The sequence below is a fragment of the Equus caballus genome, chromosome 14 (genome assembly GCF_041296265.1).
Source record: "Equus caballus isolate H_3958 breed thoroughbred chromosome 14, TB-T2T, whole genome shotgun sequence".
Classification (NCBI taxonomy): domain Eukaryota; kingdom Metazoa; phylum Chordata; class Mammalia; order Perissodactyla; family Equidae; genus Equus; species Equus caballus.
Genome location: NC_091697.1, coordinates 101011990 through 101025501, shown reverse-complemented (window position 1 = coordinate 101025501; position 13512 = coordinate 101011990). Strand labels below are relative to the sequence as shown.

General features: G+C 36.9%; 1 protein-coding gene across 7 annotated transcripts in view; it reads left to right on the top strand.

The window, feature by feature from the left end:
- FAM151B (family with sequence similarity 151 member B) overlaps positions 1-10818 on the top strand; it is a 36095-nt gene extending 25277 nt beyond the window's left edge. For 6 of the 7 annotated variants that reach the window (XM_023618086.2, XM_070234626.1, XM_070234624.1 and 3 more), the window contains one exon: positions 8790-10818. In XM_023618086.2, the coding sequence (XP_023473854.2) occupies positions 8790-8949 (160 nt within the window). In that variant the 3' untranslated portion in view covers positions 8950-10818. Of the gene's footprint in view, positions 1-7749; positions 7804-8789 lie in introns of all 7 variants that reach the window. The other variant, XM_023618088.2, reaches the window with a different exon arrangement.
- The last annotated feature ends 2694 nt before the right edge of the window (positions 10819-13512 follow it).

Here is a 13512-nt window from a genome sequence, read left to right as displayed (position 1 = left end):
TTAGGTGCCCAGTGAATGTGTGGTGTTTTTTTCATTATGTTATACATTCACGAAAAGTTGTAAGTGGATAAAATAGTTTCCCTTTGAATTCTATCATAATTTCAGAAGTCTTTTCCATATAAAAATTTTATTATTTTAGTATGTAATAAAAATTAGTTGGACCACCTGTTAAATTTTAAAATATGTTACAAAGGTACAGATATTGAAACAATTTTGATACTGTCTTTTTAATAGACTCGTCAATAGAACAGCAGGGAAAGTCCAGAAATAAACCCAGCTGTACCATGGGACTTAAGATAGGAAAACACTGGCATTTCAAGTCATTGGAGCCAAAGTCCAATAATCTGTCTTGGGACAACAAGCCAACCATGTAGGAAAAACAAAGCTGGCACCTTCCTGAGTCCACACTCCAAAATCAATTCCAGATGAATTAAAGACTTGAACCTCAAACATAAATGCATAAAGAAGAAGCAGGAGGTGATTGTTTATATAGTTTCAGAATGCAGAAGACCTATCTTAGTAAGGCACAAAATCTAGAAGCTATAAAAGGAAAGTTTCCTATATTTGAATACATAAAAATGGAAAGAGTCTGGTAAAAATATCCTCAATTACATATATCAGATAGATACAAAGAATTCTAACAAATAAAAAATTTTCACAAGTCATCCAGAAAAAGACCCGGTTTGCTAATTGACTATGTCGTGGAGAGTAAAGGAAGCTGACACTCGTACAGTGAAGTATCCGTGCTCCTGCGGATGTCGGATTTTTACTGAATGCCTTTTCTGTTTCTATGAAAATAACCGTATTTTTCTCCATATATCTATTAATAACATAAATTATAATAATATTTCATAATATTGAACCATCCTCACGTTTCCAGAATAAACCCCACTTGATCATGATTTGTCATTCTTTTAAGGTGCTGCTAAATTTTATCGCTAATATTTTAGTTAGAATTTCTGCATTTGATAATGAGATTGGTCTGAATTTTTTTTTTCTTTCTCAGTTTTAGGTATCAGTATCAAGTACATTTCATTAAAAAAACTAGGGACCTTTCCTTCTTTTTATGTGTTTGAGATGTTAAAAATAGCATTGAAATGGCCTGTTCCTGAGTTTTGGTAAACTTATCAGTGAAACCCTCTGAACCCACTGGTTTGGGGGAAGCTTAGCTCGTACAGTCTTTGCTATTTCTCACGTGGTAAATGGTCTTTTGATTTTCTGTTTCTTTAGGAGACAATTTTGATATATTGTATATTCCTGGAAAATTGTTCATCTCATCCAGGTTTTAAAATTTATTTACGTACAGATGATTAAAATAGTTTCTTATTCTTTCAGTTTCTTCTATGTCATTAAAGTAGTTTCCTTATTTTGTTTATTTGAGTTTTCCCCCTTGTTTCTTGATTAAACTGGATAATGATTTCTCTCTCATTTTTTTAAGAACCAGATCTTGGATTTATTTATTTTTCTGGTTTATGATTCACTGATCTCTGCCTTTTATCTTTTGAAATTCTGCTTTACGTAGTTTCTTCTAGTTTCTTGAGTTGGATGCTCAACTTATTTATTTTCATTTTTCTGTTTATTAATATAAGTATATAAGACTAAACTTTTTTCTCTGACCACTGATGTAGCTGTATCCCATTGTTTCCAGTGTGTAGGTTTTCATCATTGTTAATTCATTAATATTCTGCAATTGTGGCTTTTTCTCAAAAGTTGTCTAAGAGAAATTGTTTTAGGCATGTAGGTGATAGAATTATTTTTTTATTTTGGCTTTGTTAATAGTTTTCAAGGTTTATTGTATTGTAATCAGATGATGTCTATATTATTTCTACTTTGTAGACTATATTAAGGTTGTCTTGATGGCTTGGATATTTGTCTGAGTCATGTATTGTATGAGGATGTGGTTTGGCTGTTATAGGGGAAACCTAAATTAACAACAGCTTAGACAAGTCTATTTCTCTCTCACGTAACTGGGAAAGCTTACATAGTCCAGCGCTGGTTTGGCACCTCCACAGTGTCAGGGACCCAGAACCCTTCTGTCTTGGTGCTCTGCTTTCCTTAGGATGTTGACCTCAGAATATGGTCAGATCGATTCCTGTCATGTCTGAATTTCAGTTGGTAGGAAGGAGGGAAAAAGAGAAGCTCAGGTCATGGCCCTTTCTTTTAAGGGCATGGCTTAGAAGTTGCACACGCCCATTGGCTATAACTTAGTCATGTGCCGATACCTGTGTGCAGGTGCAGCTGGGCATGGAGCTGTTATTCTGCACAACCTTGGGTCTAGTTAGAATTCAGGGGATCATTATGTAAGAAAGAAAGGAGAATGGATGTTGGAGTAAGACTACTAGTTTCTGTGACACATTAACATACATAATTAGTTATGTTAAGTCTTATACCCTACTTTTTGTGTGCTTTTAAAAACATTTTTAATTTAATTCTTTGAATAAGTAATACATTCACACAGTTCAAAAACCAAAGAACAGAGTCATACCGTGAAAAGCCTCTCTCCCCGCCACCCAGTCCTGCCCGCTCACTGGCCACAGTGGTTCGTTTATTAATCAACCACGGTTAGTAGTTTCTTTGTGCATGTAAGAGTGAATACAAATATAGATTCTTATTTTCTCCTCCTTTTTAAACAAAAGGCAGCATATTATATATCTTGCTTCTGTTGTGTTCTTTGCTTTTTTTTAACTTAGCAGTACATCTTGGAGCTCTTCCCAAGGTTCCTCATTTTTCTTTTCTGGGTGCATCATATTTATGTGTGTCTTATAGTTTATTTAACCAGTCTCCTGTTGATGGACATAAAGGATAGTTCTAATCTTTGATATTACAAACAATGCTGTAGTGAATAACCTTATGAGTGTACCATTTTTCGTGTATGAAAATATATGTCATCTTTAATTTTTTGGCCATTTGCTCTCTTATGGACTAAAGCAGTTAGTCTCCAACTGTTGAAGTATTTTTGTCTGTTTCTTCTCATACCTTTGTAGTTTTTGCTTATTAAACGTTCATCATATATCATTTGGTGCATATTCATGTCTGTTTTATCTTCATTAAGAATTCTACCTTTATTATTGGTCCAGCCCCGATGGCCTAGTGATTAAAGTTCAGGGTGCTCCACTTTGGCAACCCGGATTTGGTTCCTGGGTGTGGAACCACACCACTTGTGTGTCATTGGCCATGCTGTAGCAGTGGCTCACATAAAAAAAGGAAAGAAAGAGGAAGATTGGCAACAGATGTTAGCTCAGGGAGAATCTTTCTCAGGAAAAGAAATATAACTAAAAAAAGAATTATACCTTTATTGTTAAAGGATCTCCTTGGTCTTATTTAATGATTTTTTAACCTAAATTCACACTGTCTTCCTCTTTATTTGTCTTGAATAACTTTGCCTTATTCTTTTCTTTGAAAAATAAATTTATAGAGTTTTATTTTTCATTGACTCTTTTAAGGGTGATTTATTGTCATTTAAAAAAAATAGTTTTAAACGTATCAAAAAGTTGCAAAAAATTACTACAGCTCCTTTACCCAGATTCCCAAATCACCATTTCCTGCGTTTGTCCATTTTCTCTCTCTCTCTCTTTTTCTGTTTGTATTTTTTCTGGCATGATGCCTCATCATCCTTAAGTACTGCAGCGTGTACCTCCCCAGCTAGGGCGCTCTTCTGTGTTGCTACTAGGCAGCTTCCATCTCAGGAAACCAGCATTGAGGCCACACTACCATGTAGTCCACAGACCCTGTTCAGATTTTACCAACCATTCCAACAATGCTTTTTATTTCCTTGTGGTCCAGGAAACTCTCCAAGAACATGCATTGCATTTAGTTGTCCCCTCTCGTCAGTCTCCTTCAATCTGGAATAGCTCCTCAGTCTTTCTCTTTCATATACTTGACACTCTTAAAGACTGTAGGCCTTTTATTACGAAGATGTCCTCAATCTGAGTCAGTTCGATATTTCCTCATGACAAATTTCAGGTCTTCCATTCTTGGCAAGCTCATCATTTACTTTCTCATCATTTACTTCCCCAGTTCTCAAATCATCCCTTTAAGCATCCCTGCTTGATTATAGTGGCAGATGGTATTTAGAAAGCAAAACCTGTGAGTTTAATCATTGCTGCTAGGGTGTCATTGCTTCTAGGTCCTCTCAATGGACAGAGCTGAGGAATGTATGTGTGTGTAGATGTGTGATTATGGTCTGTGTGTGTATGTCTGTATATATAAACACATCTATACAGACATACACACACACGCCTGCCTACATATACATCTATAACCATTTCTAATCTGTCTGTGTGTATGTATATTTATATTTTTTGTTTGTTTGTTTTTTTAAACAACCCATGAGTTCATACTGATACTTCCGATTTCAACCCAACTCCTCAGGGTTCTTTCTAGCCTTCTCTCTTTCCATGTTGTTAAATTCCTTAGCAGATGCTTAGATACCTGGCTTCCATTAATCTAATCAGACAGTCTTTTTCTTTTAAAAAAAGAATTTAACTTATTTACACTTGTTTATAACATAGATATGTTTGCTCTTGTTTCTGTTATTTTTTTTGAAACTAGAACACTTGCTATTGTTATAGTTTTTAAAAACATTTCACTGTAGCTATTTTCTTTGTTTCATATTTTTAATTATGATAATTTGTTACTTTTTTTCTATTTGTTATTTATTTCTGCTACTTTCTAAAATATGCTTGATCTACTTCTTTACAAATACCCATTGAATTCTATGAGCAATAGTAAAATTAGTGCATTTCTTCCCCTTCTCACCTCATTTTAGTTGGCCGTACTCTCTTAATGCCCAACTTTGTGCTTCATACTGGATAGTAGATTGGCTGGCTGGAAATTCTTGGCTCACAGACCTGTCCTGGAAGATTGCAAAGGCATTGCTCTCCTGTTCTCTAGTGTGAGTGTTGACATGGACAAGTGTGAAGCCAGCCTGATTATTTTTTTGCCTTAAAAGTGACTTGATTGGTGAGGATGGAGAGGATGGCAGGAACTGAATGTAGAAAGGACTCTTTGTCTCTGAGGCTCAGTAATTTTACTAGAATATGTCTCAATATGGACCATTCTGCACCAGTTTTCTCAGGGGTTGTGGTGTTCTTTTCAATATGTAGGTTCAAATGTTCTTCTTTTCTGAAGTATTTCTGTGAATTTTATTTTTAAATGCTTGTCCTATTGCATTAGTAACACTGTTTTCTCTTTCAGGGACTCCAGTTATGAATATGTAGCTTTCCTTTCCCTATCTTTGGTATCTATTATTTTCTCTTTAGACTTCTTTTCTTTTTATTTATTTGCATTTTATTTTACTTGATTTTATGATTTGTCTTCTGTGTCCCATACAATATTTTCAACAATATCTGTTCTCCCTTGAATACCTTCAGATTTCCCCTTATTTCTATAATAGTATTAATTTTCTACTTTTTTCCTAAGATCTGCCACTTAGTGTTTCGTCATCTGTTTTCTTTCATCTTGCAGCCTCTTCCCTGAGCTCATATCTCTGCTTTGTGTTCTTTCTTTAAAGAGGTAATGGCATCAGTTAGAAAGTTTGGTCATGGGTTTCATCTGCTTTCTGGCATTCTTTTTTTTGTTTGTTTTACATCTGTTTCAGCTGTCTGAAAGTTTTTTAAAGATGAGGTTTTTATTTCTCCATTTGCCATTTGTTTTCCGTTATGTTTTCTTGTACTCTCTTGTGTAGAACCTCTACCAAATTTATTTTGATTGCTCTACTTTAAAGACAGTGAGTTTTCCTGGACCAGCTCCTTGCCCCGAGTTTGTCTGCAGAGGCACCAGGACTATGCTCCTGAGGACCCAAGTCTCATGTGTGCATTTTTTTAGCCTCTGACTTCTCCTCCATCAATGGAGATGGGCAGTTGCAGTATCTCTAAGTAGAGACTTTCATCTGTCTGTTAAATTTAAAATTGTGGGTTTTGACAGGAACAGGCTGATTCCTAAAACTATGGCTTTCCTCTGTTAGCTCTTTCCTTGATTCCACTGCTTTTTGGGACCAAACTTAATCCAGGGACCCACTCCCAGTGTTGCAAAGTGTTTGGGTGGAACGTGCACTCATGTAGAAGTGTCTTTGTGGGCTTTCTCTGTAGTCTGCGTGCCTGGTCAGGTGCCCTCTACCTCCTCACATGCCCATCTGGCCTCAGTCTCCGTTGCTACCGGGAACCTTTCGCCTGTTTTGTAATTTGCAGTTTCAGCTCTTTCTTGATTTCATTGAAGATGAGATTTCTGTTTTCGTTCTTTTTGCTGCCTTTGGGTGAGTCCTAGGAGAAAAAGGAGGCAGTGCTGACTTTATAAAGGCTGCCATATTCAAATAAGAAGTTCCTGCCAGCCCACGTCTTTCGTTGTCTACCCCTCAATTTCCTCACCTTCCTCTTCCTATGCAGTCAATTACTCTCCCGAACTTTCTCCTTTGAGGATCACACTGTGTTCGAGCCAAATTCTTAACCTCTGCAGCATTTAGGTTCTGCTGGTCACCCTCCATTTGAACTCCCTGTCCTTTGGCTGATGGCTCTGCACGAAGTGGGTCTTCTCCTTCTCTGTCTCGTTCTCCTTTGTGTTGTATTGTCCATTTGTTTTCCTCTATCCCTAATTTTGGGTTTCTCTTAACTCCATCTCTTTCAGCGTCTTTTTTTAAATATGAAAGGTAAAACAGCCAAGCTTTAATGGACCATATCACTAGAGAATATCTTCATAATTGGGGATAAGAAGAAATTCTTAAACAAGACAGAAAAATCACTATCCATAGAGGATATATTTGAGTAATTTGAATAGATTAAAATTCAGAAATTTTTTCCATCTAAAAATACCAGGAAGAACATGAACAGGTTAGGCACAAAGTTGGGGAAGATTTTTGTAACTCAAAAAGGCTCTAATACGGAATTTATAAGGAACTATATATTCTGTTATTTCTGTGTCACTATTTGCTCTATTATTGAATGACAGGTGGATTGTTTCATGGTTTCGACTGTTTCAAAGAGTGCAGCTGTGAGCAGTCATGTATTTTATACACACACACACACATCCTGGTGCACATGTGCTGCATTTATAAAGCTTGCATAGGAAGGCAACTTGTAGGAATAGAATTTCTAGGTCATAGGTTATTCATATTTTCAACTTAAGTAGATAAGGCTAAATTGTTCTCCAAAGAAAATGAATAAACTGCAGCTACGTGTTTCAACTTGGGTAAGTTTTACAAACAATATTCAGCAAAAGAAGCAAGACCAAAAAAAATATTATATACCTATGGTTTCATTTATATAAAATTAATTAGCAGGCAAAAACTAAACTGTATTGTTTAGGGATGGATATATAGGTGGCTAGTAAGAAGAAAGTAATAACGAAAGAAAATAAAGAAAACCAAGAAGATGGTACCACAAAAGTCAAGGTTGTGAGGACTCCAGTGGGCAGGAGAGGGTGTGACGGGGCAGTGACATACAGGGGCCTCCTGAGGTGCTGGCCACAGTCCGTGTCTTGATTTGTGTTTTGGTTACACTGGAGTTCATTTTATAATAATTTGTTAACATGTACATTTATGTTTCATGCATTTTTTCCTATGTATGTTATTTCACAATAAAAAGGGCTTAAAAAATGAAACCTGAGAATTGATTTGAGTGAATACAATTTAAGATACCCTTAGGCAATTTTATTTTTCCTATTTCAGATTAAATTCAATGGAGGATTAAGAGAGACAAAAATAATACTGGAAAGCTCTCCTTTTAACCTAAACTCATATCTGTGTCCTTTTATAAGGTTTGTCACCGTGGTGCTCAAATAAAGTAATAAAGATGCCATTTTAGCAAAAACGTAGGTTTTTAAAGTAATTCTCATTTTTTCTTTTCTGTGTTCTCAGCTGTAGTTTAAAAATTCTTTTTGGTTTTCCACATAATACTGCTGGGGAACAAAATCCAAAGCACTTTTCTCTGCTACATTTTCAGGATGCTGTCACCATCCTGAAGGACAGAAACGTGTCAATATAACAGGAATATATACCATGGTTAGACTATTTCTTATCATTAATAGAAGAAATGCTTTGGAGATTTTCCCCTGCATTCTGACATGTTTATGGGGAAAAGCAATATGAAACCACTTAACAGCTTTGCATTTTCCTAGACTCTAAAGCAATAGGAGTAATGTCACTAGAAAAAATGAAAATATAAAATTTAAATAACATTAAAATTCTGAGCATATTCTTACATCCATAATAAATCTGCATATATTATTGTTTCTTTTTACCTCCAGAAGTAGATCTAAATTTATTCTGTTTGGCCTTAGTGACCCCTCTTGGCATTCTTGTATCTCATGCAAAAACCCCCAGAAGGGACAATGGGGCCGCTTAGAAGTGTGGTGCTCGGGTCTCCTCACAGCCCTTGCAGATGTGCATCTGACTCTGTGCAGCCACTGAAGAAGCCTGGGCAGAGCTGCAGTTCTGTGCAGGAAACAGATTCCCTGATGAGCAACACAATCTCCTCAGTTCTTTTGTCCCAAATTTGGCCCATTTCCAGTGCTACCAGTCTGGTTTCTAAAGCCATTTAACAGTCCTGTAATTCAGATACAGCAGTTACCTAATTTAAACAACGGCCATGTGAATTTTTTTCTCTCTAGTCCCTTTGATGTTGATGAGGGAGTGAAACAGGAAAGTATAGTACCGCCATTACTCATTAATTTTTTCATCCGTGTGAATTTGGGTTAGAGACAAATGAAAGTAACTGTTTTTAGCCTTATTGGAATTCCTCGTCACTGTTTCTTATCTTTCACTTTTAACTATATAATTCTGTTTTATTTTAATGCAGGTACAGTCTGACTATTTGGACTGGAAAAAATGATAACTATTCCACTGAAGATTTGCTTTTTATTAGAGACCATTTTGACAAAAAACAAGTTTTCTATGACATCTTGGAACCACAAAACCATGAATTTAAACAAGCCATTGGAATCAAAGTTAATCTCTAAGAAGAAGATTCTTCTAAACTATTTCATGTCTTGGTTTCATAATCCTTCTCCACTTTGGTCTGAATTAATTACCATGTGAGTTATGATGATTGATTTATGCTCCAATTCATCCAAGCAAAAAACGCTTGAGTGCTTACTCTGTTATGCATATGTCCTTGGAATCCTGTACTTACCGAGAAGATTTGGTAAGAGATTTCAGTGGGCCTAGTCTAATATTAATTTAGGAAAATGATGCTTTAAAACCCTTTATAGGAAATAATTTTGATATACTGGAGATAACTGAAAGGATCGCATGTCATACATAACACAGGTATAAATCATATTTTGTTGGCATTTGTATTACAGAGATTCCACAAAAACATGGCACCCTCTTTCCTTTTTCCTGGAGAACTGGTTATTTCAGAAACTTCAAAAGAGTAAGAGGGCTTTAAAAATGTTTTTAACTTTCACAGGGGCAAGGAACTTTCTCATAACAAAGTCAAATCCGTTTACTGAAAACAATATAGATTAAATTAGATGAATCTAGAATTTCCATATTGTTGGGAGCATGCTGACAGCTACATATGTTTTTTGTATCTTTGTTTTGATCATAGCATCTTATCTATAGTGAGCAAAATAGTGTGGGAGAGCAGAATTTTACTCCTGGCAATCTATCATTTGATTTCTGTTTCTCACCAGTACCACGTTAGTCCAGGTCCTTGTTGTATTACTAGAATTGCAAAAACTGGTTCTTCATGACCCATTCCTCACACTCTACCCGGAGATGCCCTGAGTATCTGCTGAAGAAAACACTTTTAAACACCTCTTTCTTTAAGCCAAATCAAAAATCTCCAAGGTCTTCTTAAATTCAACTTTATTGAATTCTACTGTTTCAAGACCCTTCATAGTATAGTCCCACTCTAAAAGTCAACTCAATGTCCTCCAGCACAGGCCACTTCAAAGATGCCTACAACATCAGTGGTCTCTAGATCTTACTTTAACAGTTAACTTTAACTGTTTAATATTGTTTGCTAATTGTGTCATACGTATCAGTTATGTCTCCTCAGCCAGACCATAAAATCCTTCACAGTAAGGGAACGTTCTTAACTATCCTTTACAGTGTCTGGCATAGTCCTGAACAAGGCATTCAGAAAAACATGTTACTTCTTGGATTTATTGAAAAGTAGTTTACCAATGAATGTCCTAATATATGTAATTTGCCTTTTGTTTATCAGCCCTTCTCCCAGAGAATGAAGTAGTTCTGTACAAAGAAAAGAGCTTGGGTTTTGAATTCAGACAGACTTCTCTCAAAGCCCCATCTCGTCCCTTACTAGCCATAGATTTTTGGAAATATTTAACCTCATTGAGTCTTGGTTTATTCATCTATAAAGTGGTAGGTGGGTGGGGGTTAGGATTCTTTTGTAGGCTGTTGTAAAGATTGAGAGAGATTCACAGAATGGAGGCATCTGGCTCAATGCTTATCACGGGGCAGGTGCTCAACAGATGAAGTTAGTTCCTTTTAGACTTATCATATGATCATGTAAATAGATAGATAGATGGACAGACAGCAGTAAGAGATATAACATGAAACATTGTAGACGTGTAAACACTTAAAGAAAACAATTATATTTCCACTTTGAATTTTAGCTCCCACTGCATGCAGTAACACCTAAAACTTCACTTTCTATGCTTATTTGCCAAAAGCAAAAGGTGCAATTTCATAATTATAAAATTTTAAAAATTGTAACAAAGAATAACTTAAAATCATAGTAAAAAATGTTTAATTTATAAATTTCCTGAAATGACCATGCTTTACTTTTATAAGGAAAGTTCAATTTATAAATGAACTGCATTTTGATGAAGTTTGAAATAAAATTTACTTGTCCAGAAGATTATTTTTACTACTTGATTATTTGACCGTTGATAGTATTTTTTTAAATGTTAGTCTTAAGGGAAAACTCTTTTATATTGAGAAATTTATTAGCTGAATGTCACTTAGATTATGACTTAAAGGTTTATTTTAAAGTGTTCTAAAGAACAAAAATTATATAAAATAATTATAATATGTATTCTGTTGAGAAGTAAATTTTTAAGGGATATCCACATGGAATAAAATAACCTTGATCCCTGCTTCCCACGGTACACAAGCAATAGTTTGAGTTGGCTCTTAGGCCTAAATGTGAAAGCTAAAACTAGAAAGCATTTAGAAGCGGCTAAAGGGAGACGTTTTCATGACTTTGCGGTAGGCAGCAATTTCCTTCCTTTTTTTAATTTCAGCTTTATTGAGGTATAATTGACATATAAAATTGAAAGATGTTCCCAGCTTCTCCCTCTTTCCCCTGTATCCCAAGGAAATGATTTCTTATAACACAACACTAACCATAACAGAAAAAACTCGGTTAATGGGTTTTATCATAATTTTAAATTTCTCATCAAAAAACACCATTAACACATATCTGACAGAGGGTACATACTCAGAATCTGTGAAGAACTGTTATAAACTGATTTTTAAAAAGCAGCTAAACAACCCAATTAAAAATGGACAAAAGGGGCTGGGCCTGTGGCCAAGTGGTTAAGTTTGTATAATCCGCTTTGGCGTCCCAGGGTTTCCTGGTTCGGATCCTGGGCGAGGACATGGCACTGCTTGTCAGGCCACGTTGAGGTGGCGTCCCACGTGCCACAACTAGAAGGACCCACAACTAAAATATACAACTACAACTATGCACTGGAGGGATTTTGGGAGAAAAAGCAGGGGGGGGGGGAAAAGATTGGCAACAGTTATTAGCTTAAGTGCCAATCTTTAAAAAAAAAATGGACAAAAGACTTGAACAGACACTTAACAATTTGGTTGTTAAATAATATTGATATTTTAAAGGATTTAATGTACAGGAATGCAATACAGTACTATGTAGACACTGAAAGTCTACCTTCATTAATATAGAAAGATGTTATATTGCAGGCTGCAAAACAGATGTGTGGTATCATACTATTTGTGTAAAATTGTATGTCTATGTGCATTTCTATACATAGGAAACTATTTGGAAAGAAAGTCACAGACTCAAAATAAGTAGATAGTTAAGTACTTATTTTTCCCGTCCGGGTTCTCAGGCCTAACACTTTGGTGTTGAGGTGCATAGCATCTGGCCTGGCAGAGCAATCCTAGCCCTAGAAGAGACTTTGGTACAAGTCCAATTGTTTAAAAAAATCAGAGCTTTACAAAGTACTGTAGCTTATGGCCCTGTAGGAATGATGTAGTTGCTAATTGGCCAGATATATCCTCATTTATCCAGTGGGAAATTGTTAAAAGTTATTCAGAATGGTTTGTTTATTTGCTTGTTTGTTGGAGCTAGGGTCTTGGATTTTTTCCTTGTCATTAAAAAGATTAACTACCTGGTGAATATATAGAAAAATGCTAGTTCTCTCACGTGGGAATTTACGGTGTGAGCCTACCTGGCAGGAGCCTACAGCCGGCTGATAATCGTGAATTCGTGAGTCAGCACGAGGAAAATAGTGGAGGGTTACAAGGAAAGAAGAGGGTAGTAGTGCTCAGGAACTTCTTGATCTAGAAAATGGGAGTCTAATGATAAGCTAATAACCAGGGCTGGGAAGAAGCGGGGCGGGGTCCAGGAGCTCAGGTCTTTGTCCTCGTTTCTGCTTCAGTGTCACTCAATCTTCACTGAGATTGCTTGTCTCTCCTCTGCACCCAGCGTCTTTTTGGTCCAGGGTCCATAATTTGTCCAGGCACTTGTGTCTTTCATGAGGGAGACATGAGAGGACTTCAGGGCTCAGTAGGAACCCCGGGGGGAGGATATGGGGCAGGCACCTACTCCATGTCCGATGTGCTGAGGCTGTGCAGGTAACTCAGAAATGATTCCTGCCCTAAGGATCTTACGGTCTGGTGGGGGAGAGAGACCTGTAAACAGTGATTTGGGTATAACTCCTGTGATGGAGCTAGTATACCCCAGGTGGTGGTGACAGATGGCAGTCTGTTAATAATTGAGAGGAAACACGTAAGATGTGTCTGGAACGATGAGTAAGAGTCCATCGAGCAAAGGCACGCCAGCAAAGTGGGAAAGAGTCGGATCTGACCTGCTCAGAACGGTCAGTAGAGGCCCCGTACTATGAGGCTGGACATCAGGCTGGGGCCGGATTCATTTTCTGAGCTGAGTACGAGCTTTTCTCTTAGGCGGTGGGAGCCATCGCATTTTACACAGGGAAGTGTTATTATCAGTTTTGAGTGTTAGAAAGGTGATGACAGTGGCATGAGGAGGAGACTTGGCATTCGTGAAGTGAAAGGAGAGGAACCCCTGATTAAAGTGGTAGCAAAGGGAATGGAAAGGCTCAAGAGACAGAGGACAGGTCAAGAAGGAAGAACTCGCCAGAGGTTTTAAACTAGTGAATGGGGCATACGGGGGAGAGGGAAGAGTCCGGCATTTGTATTTTTGGCTTGAGTAGCAGGTGGTGCCACTGACCCAAACAGGATAGGACAGGGGCCAGGTGTGGCTATATTTCTCAGTGATTTGTTGATATTGCTACTTTATACCAACTTGGAAAGAAAAATGAAAACCCCGTCTGCCTGTCCCT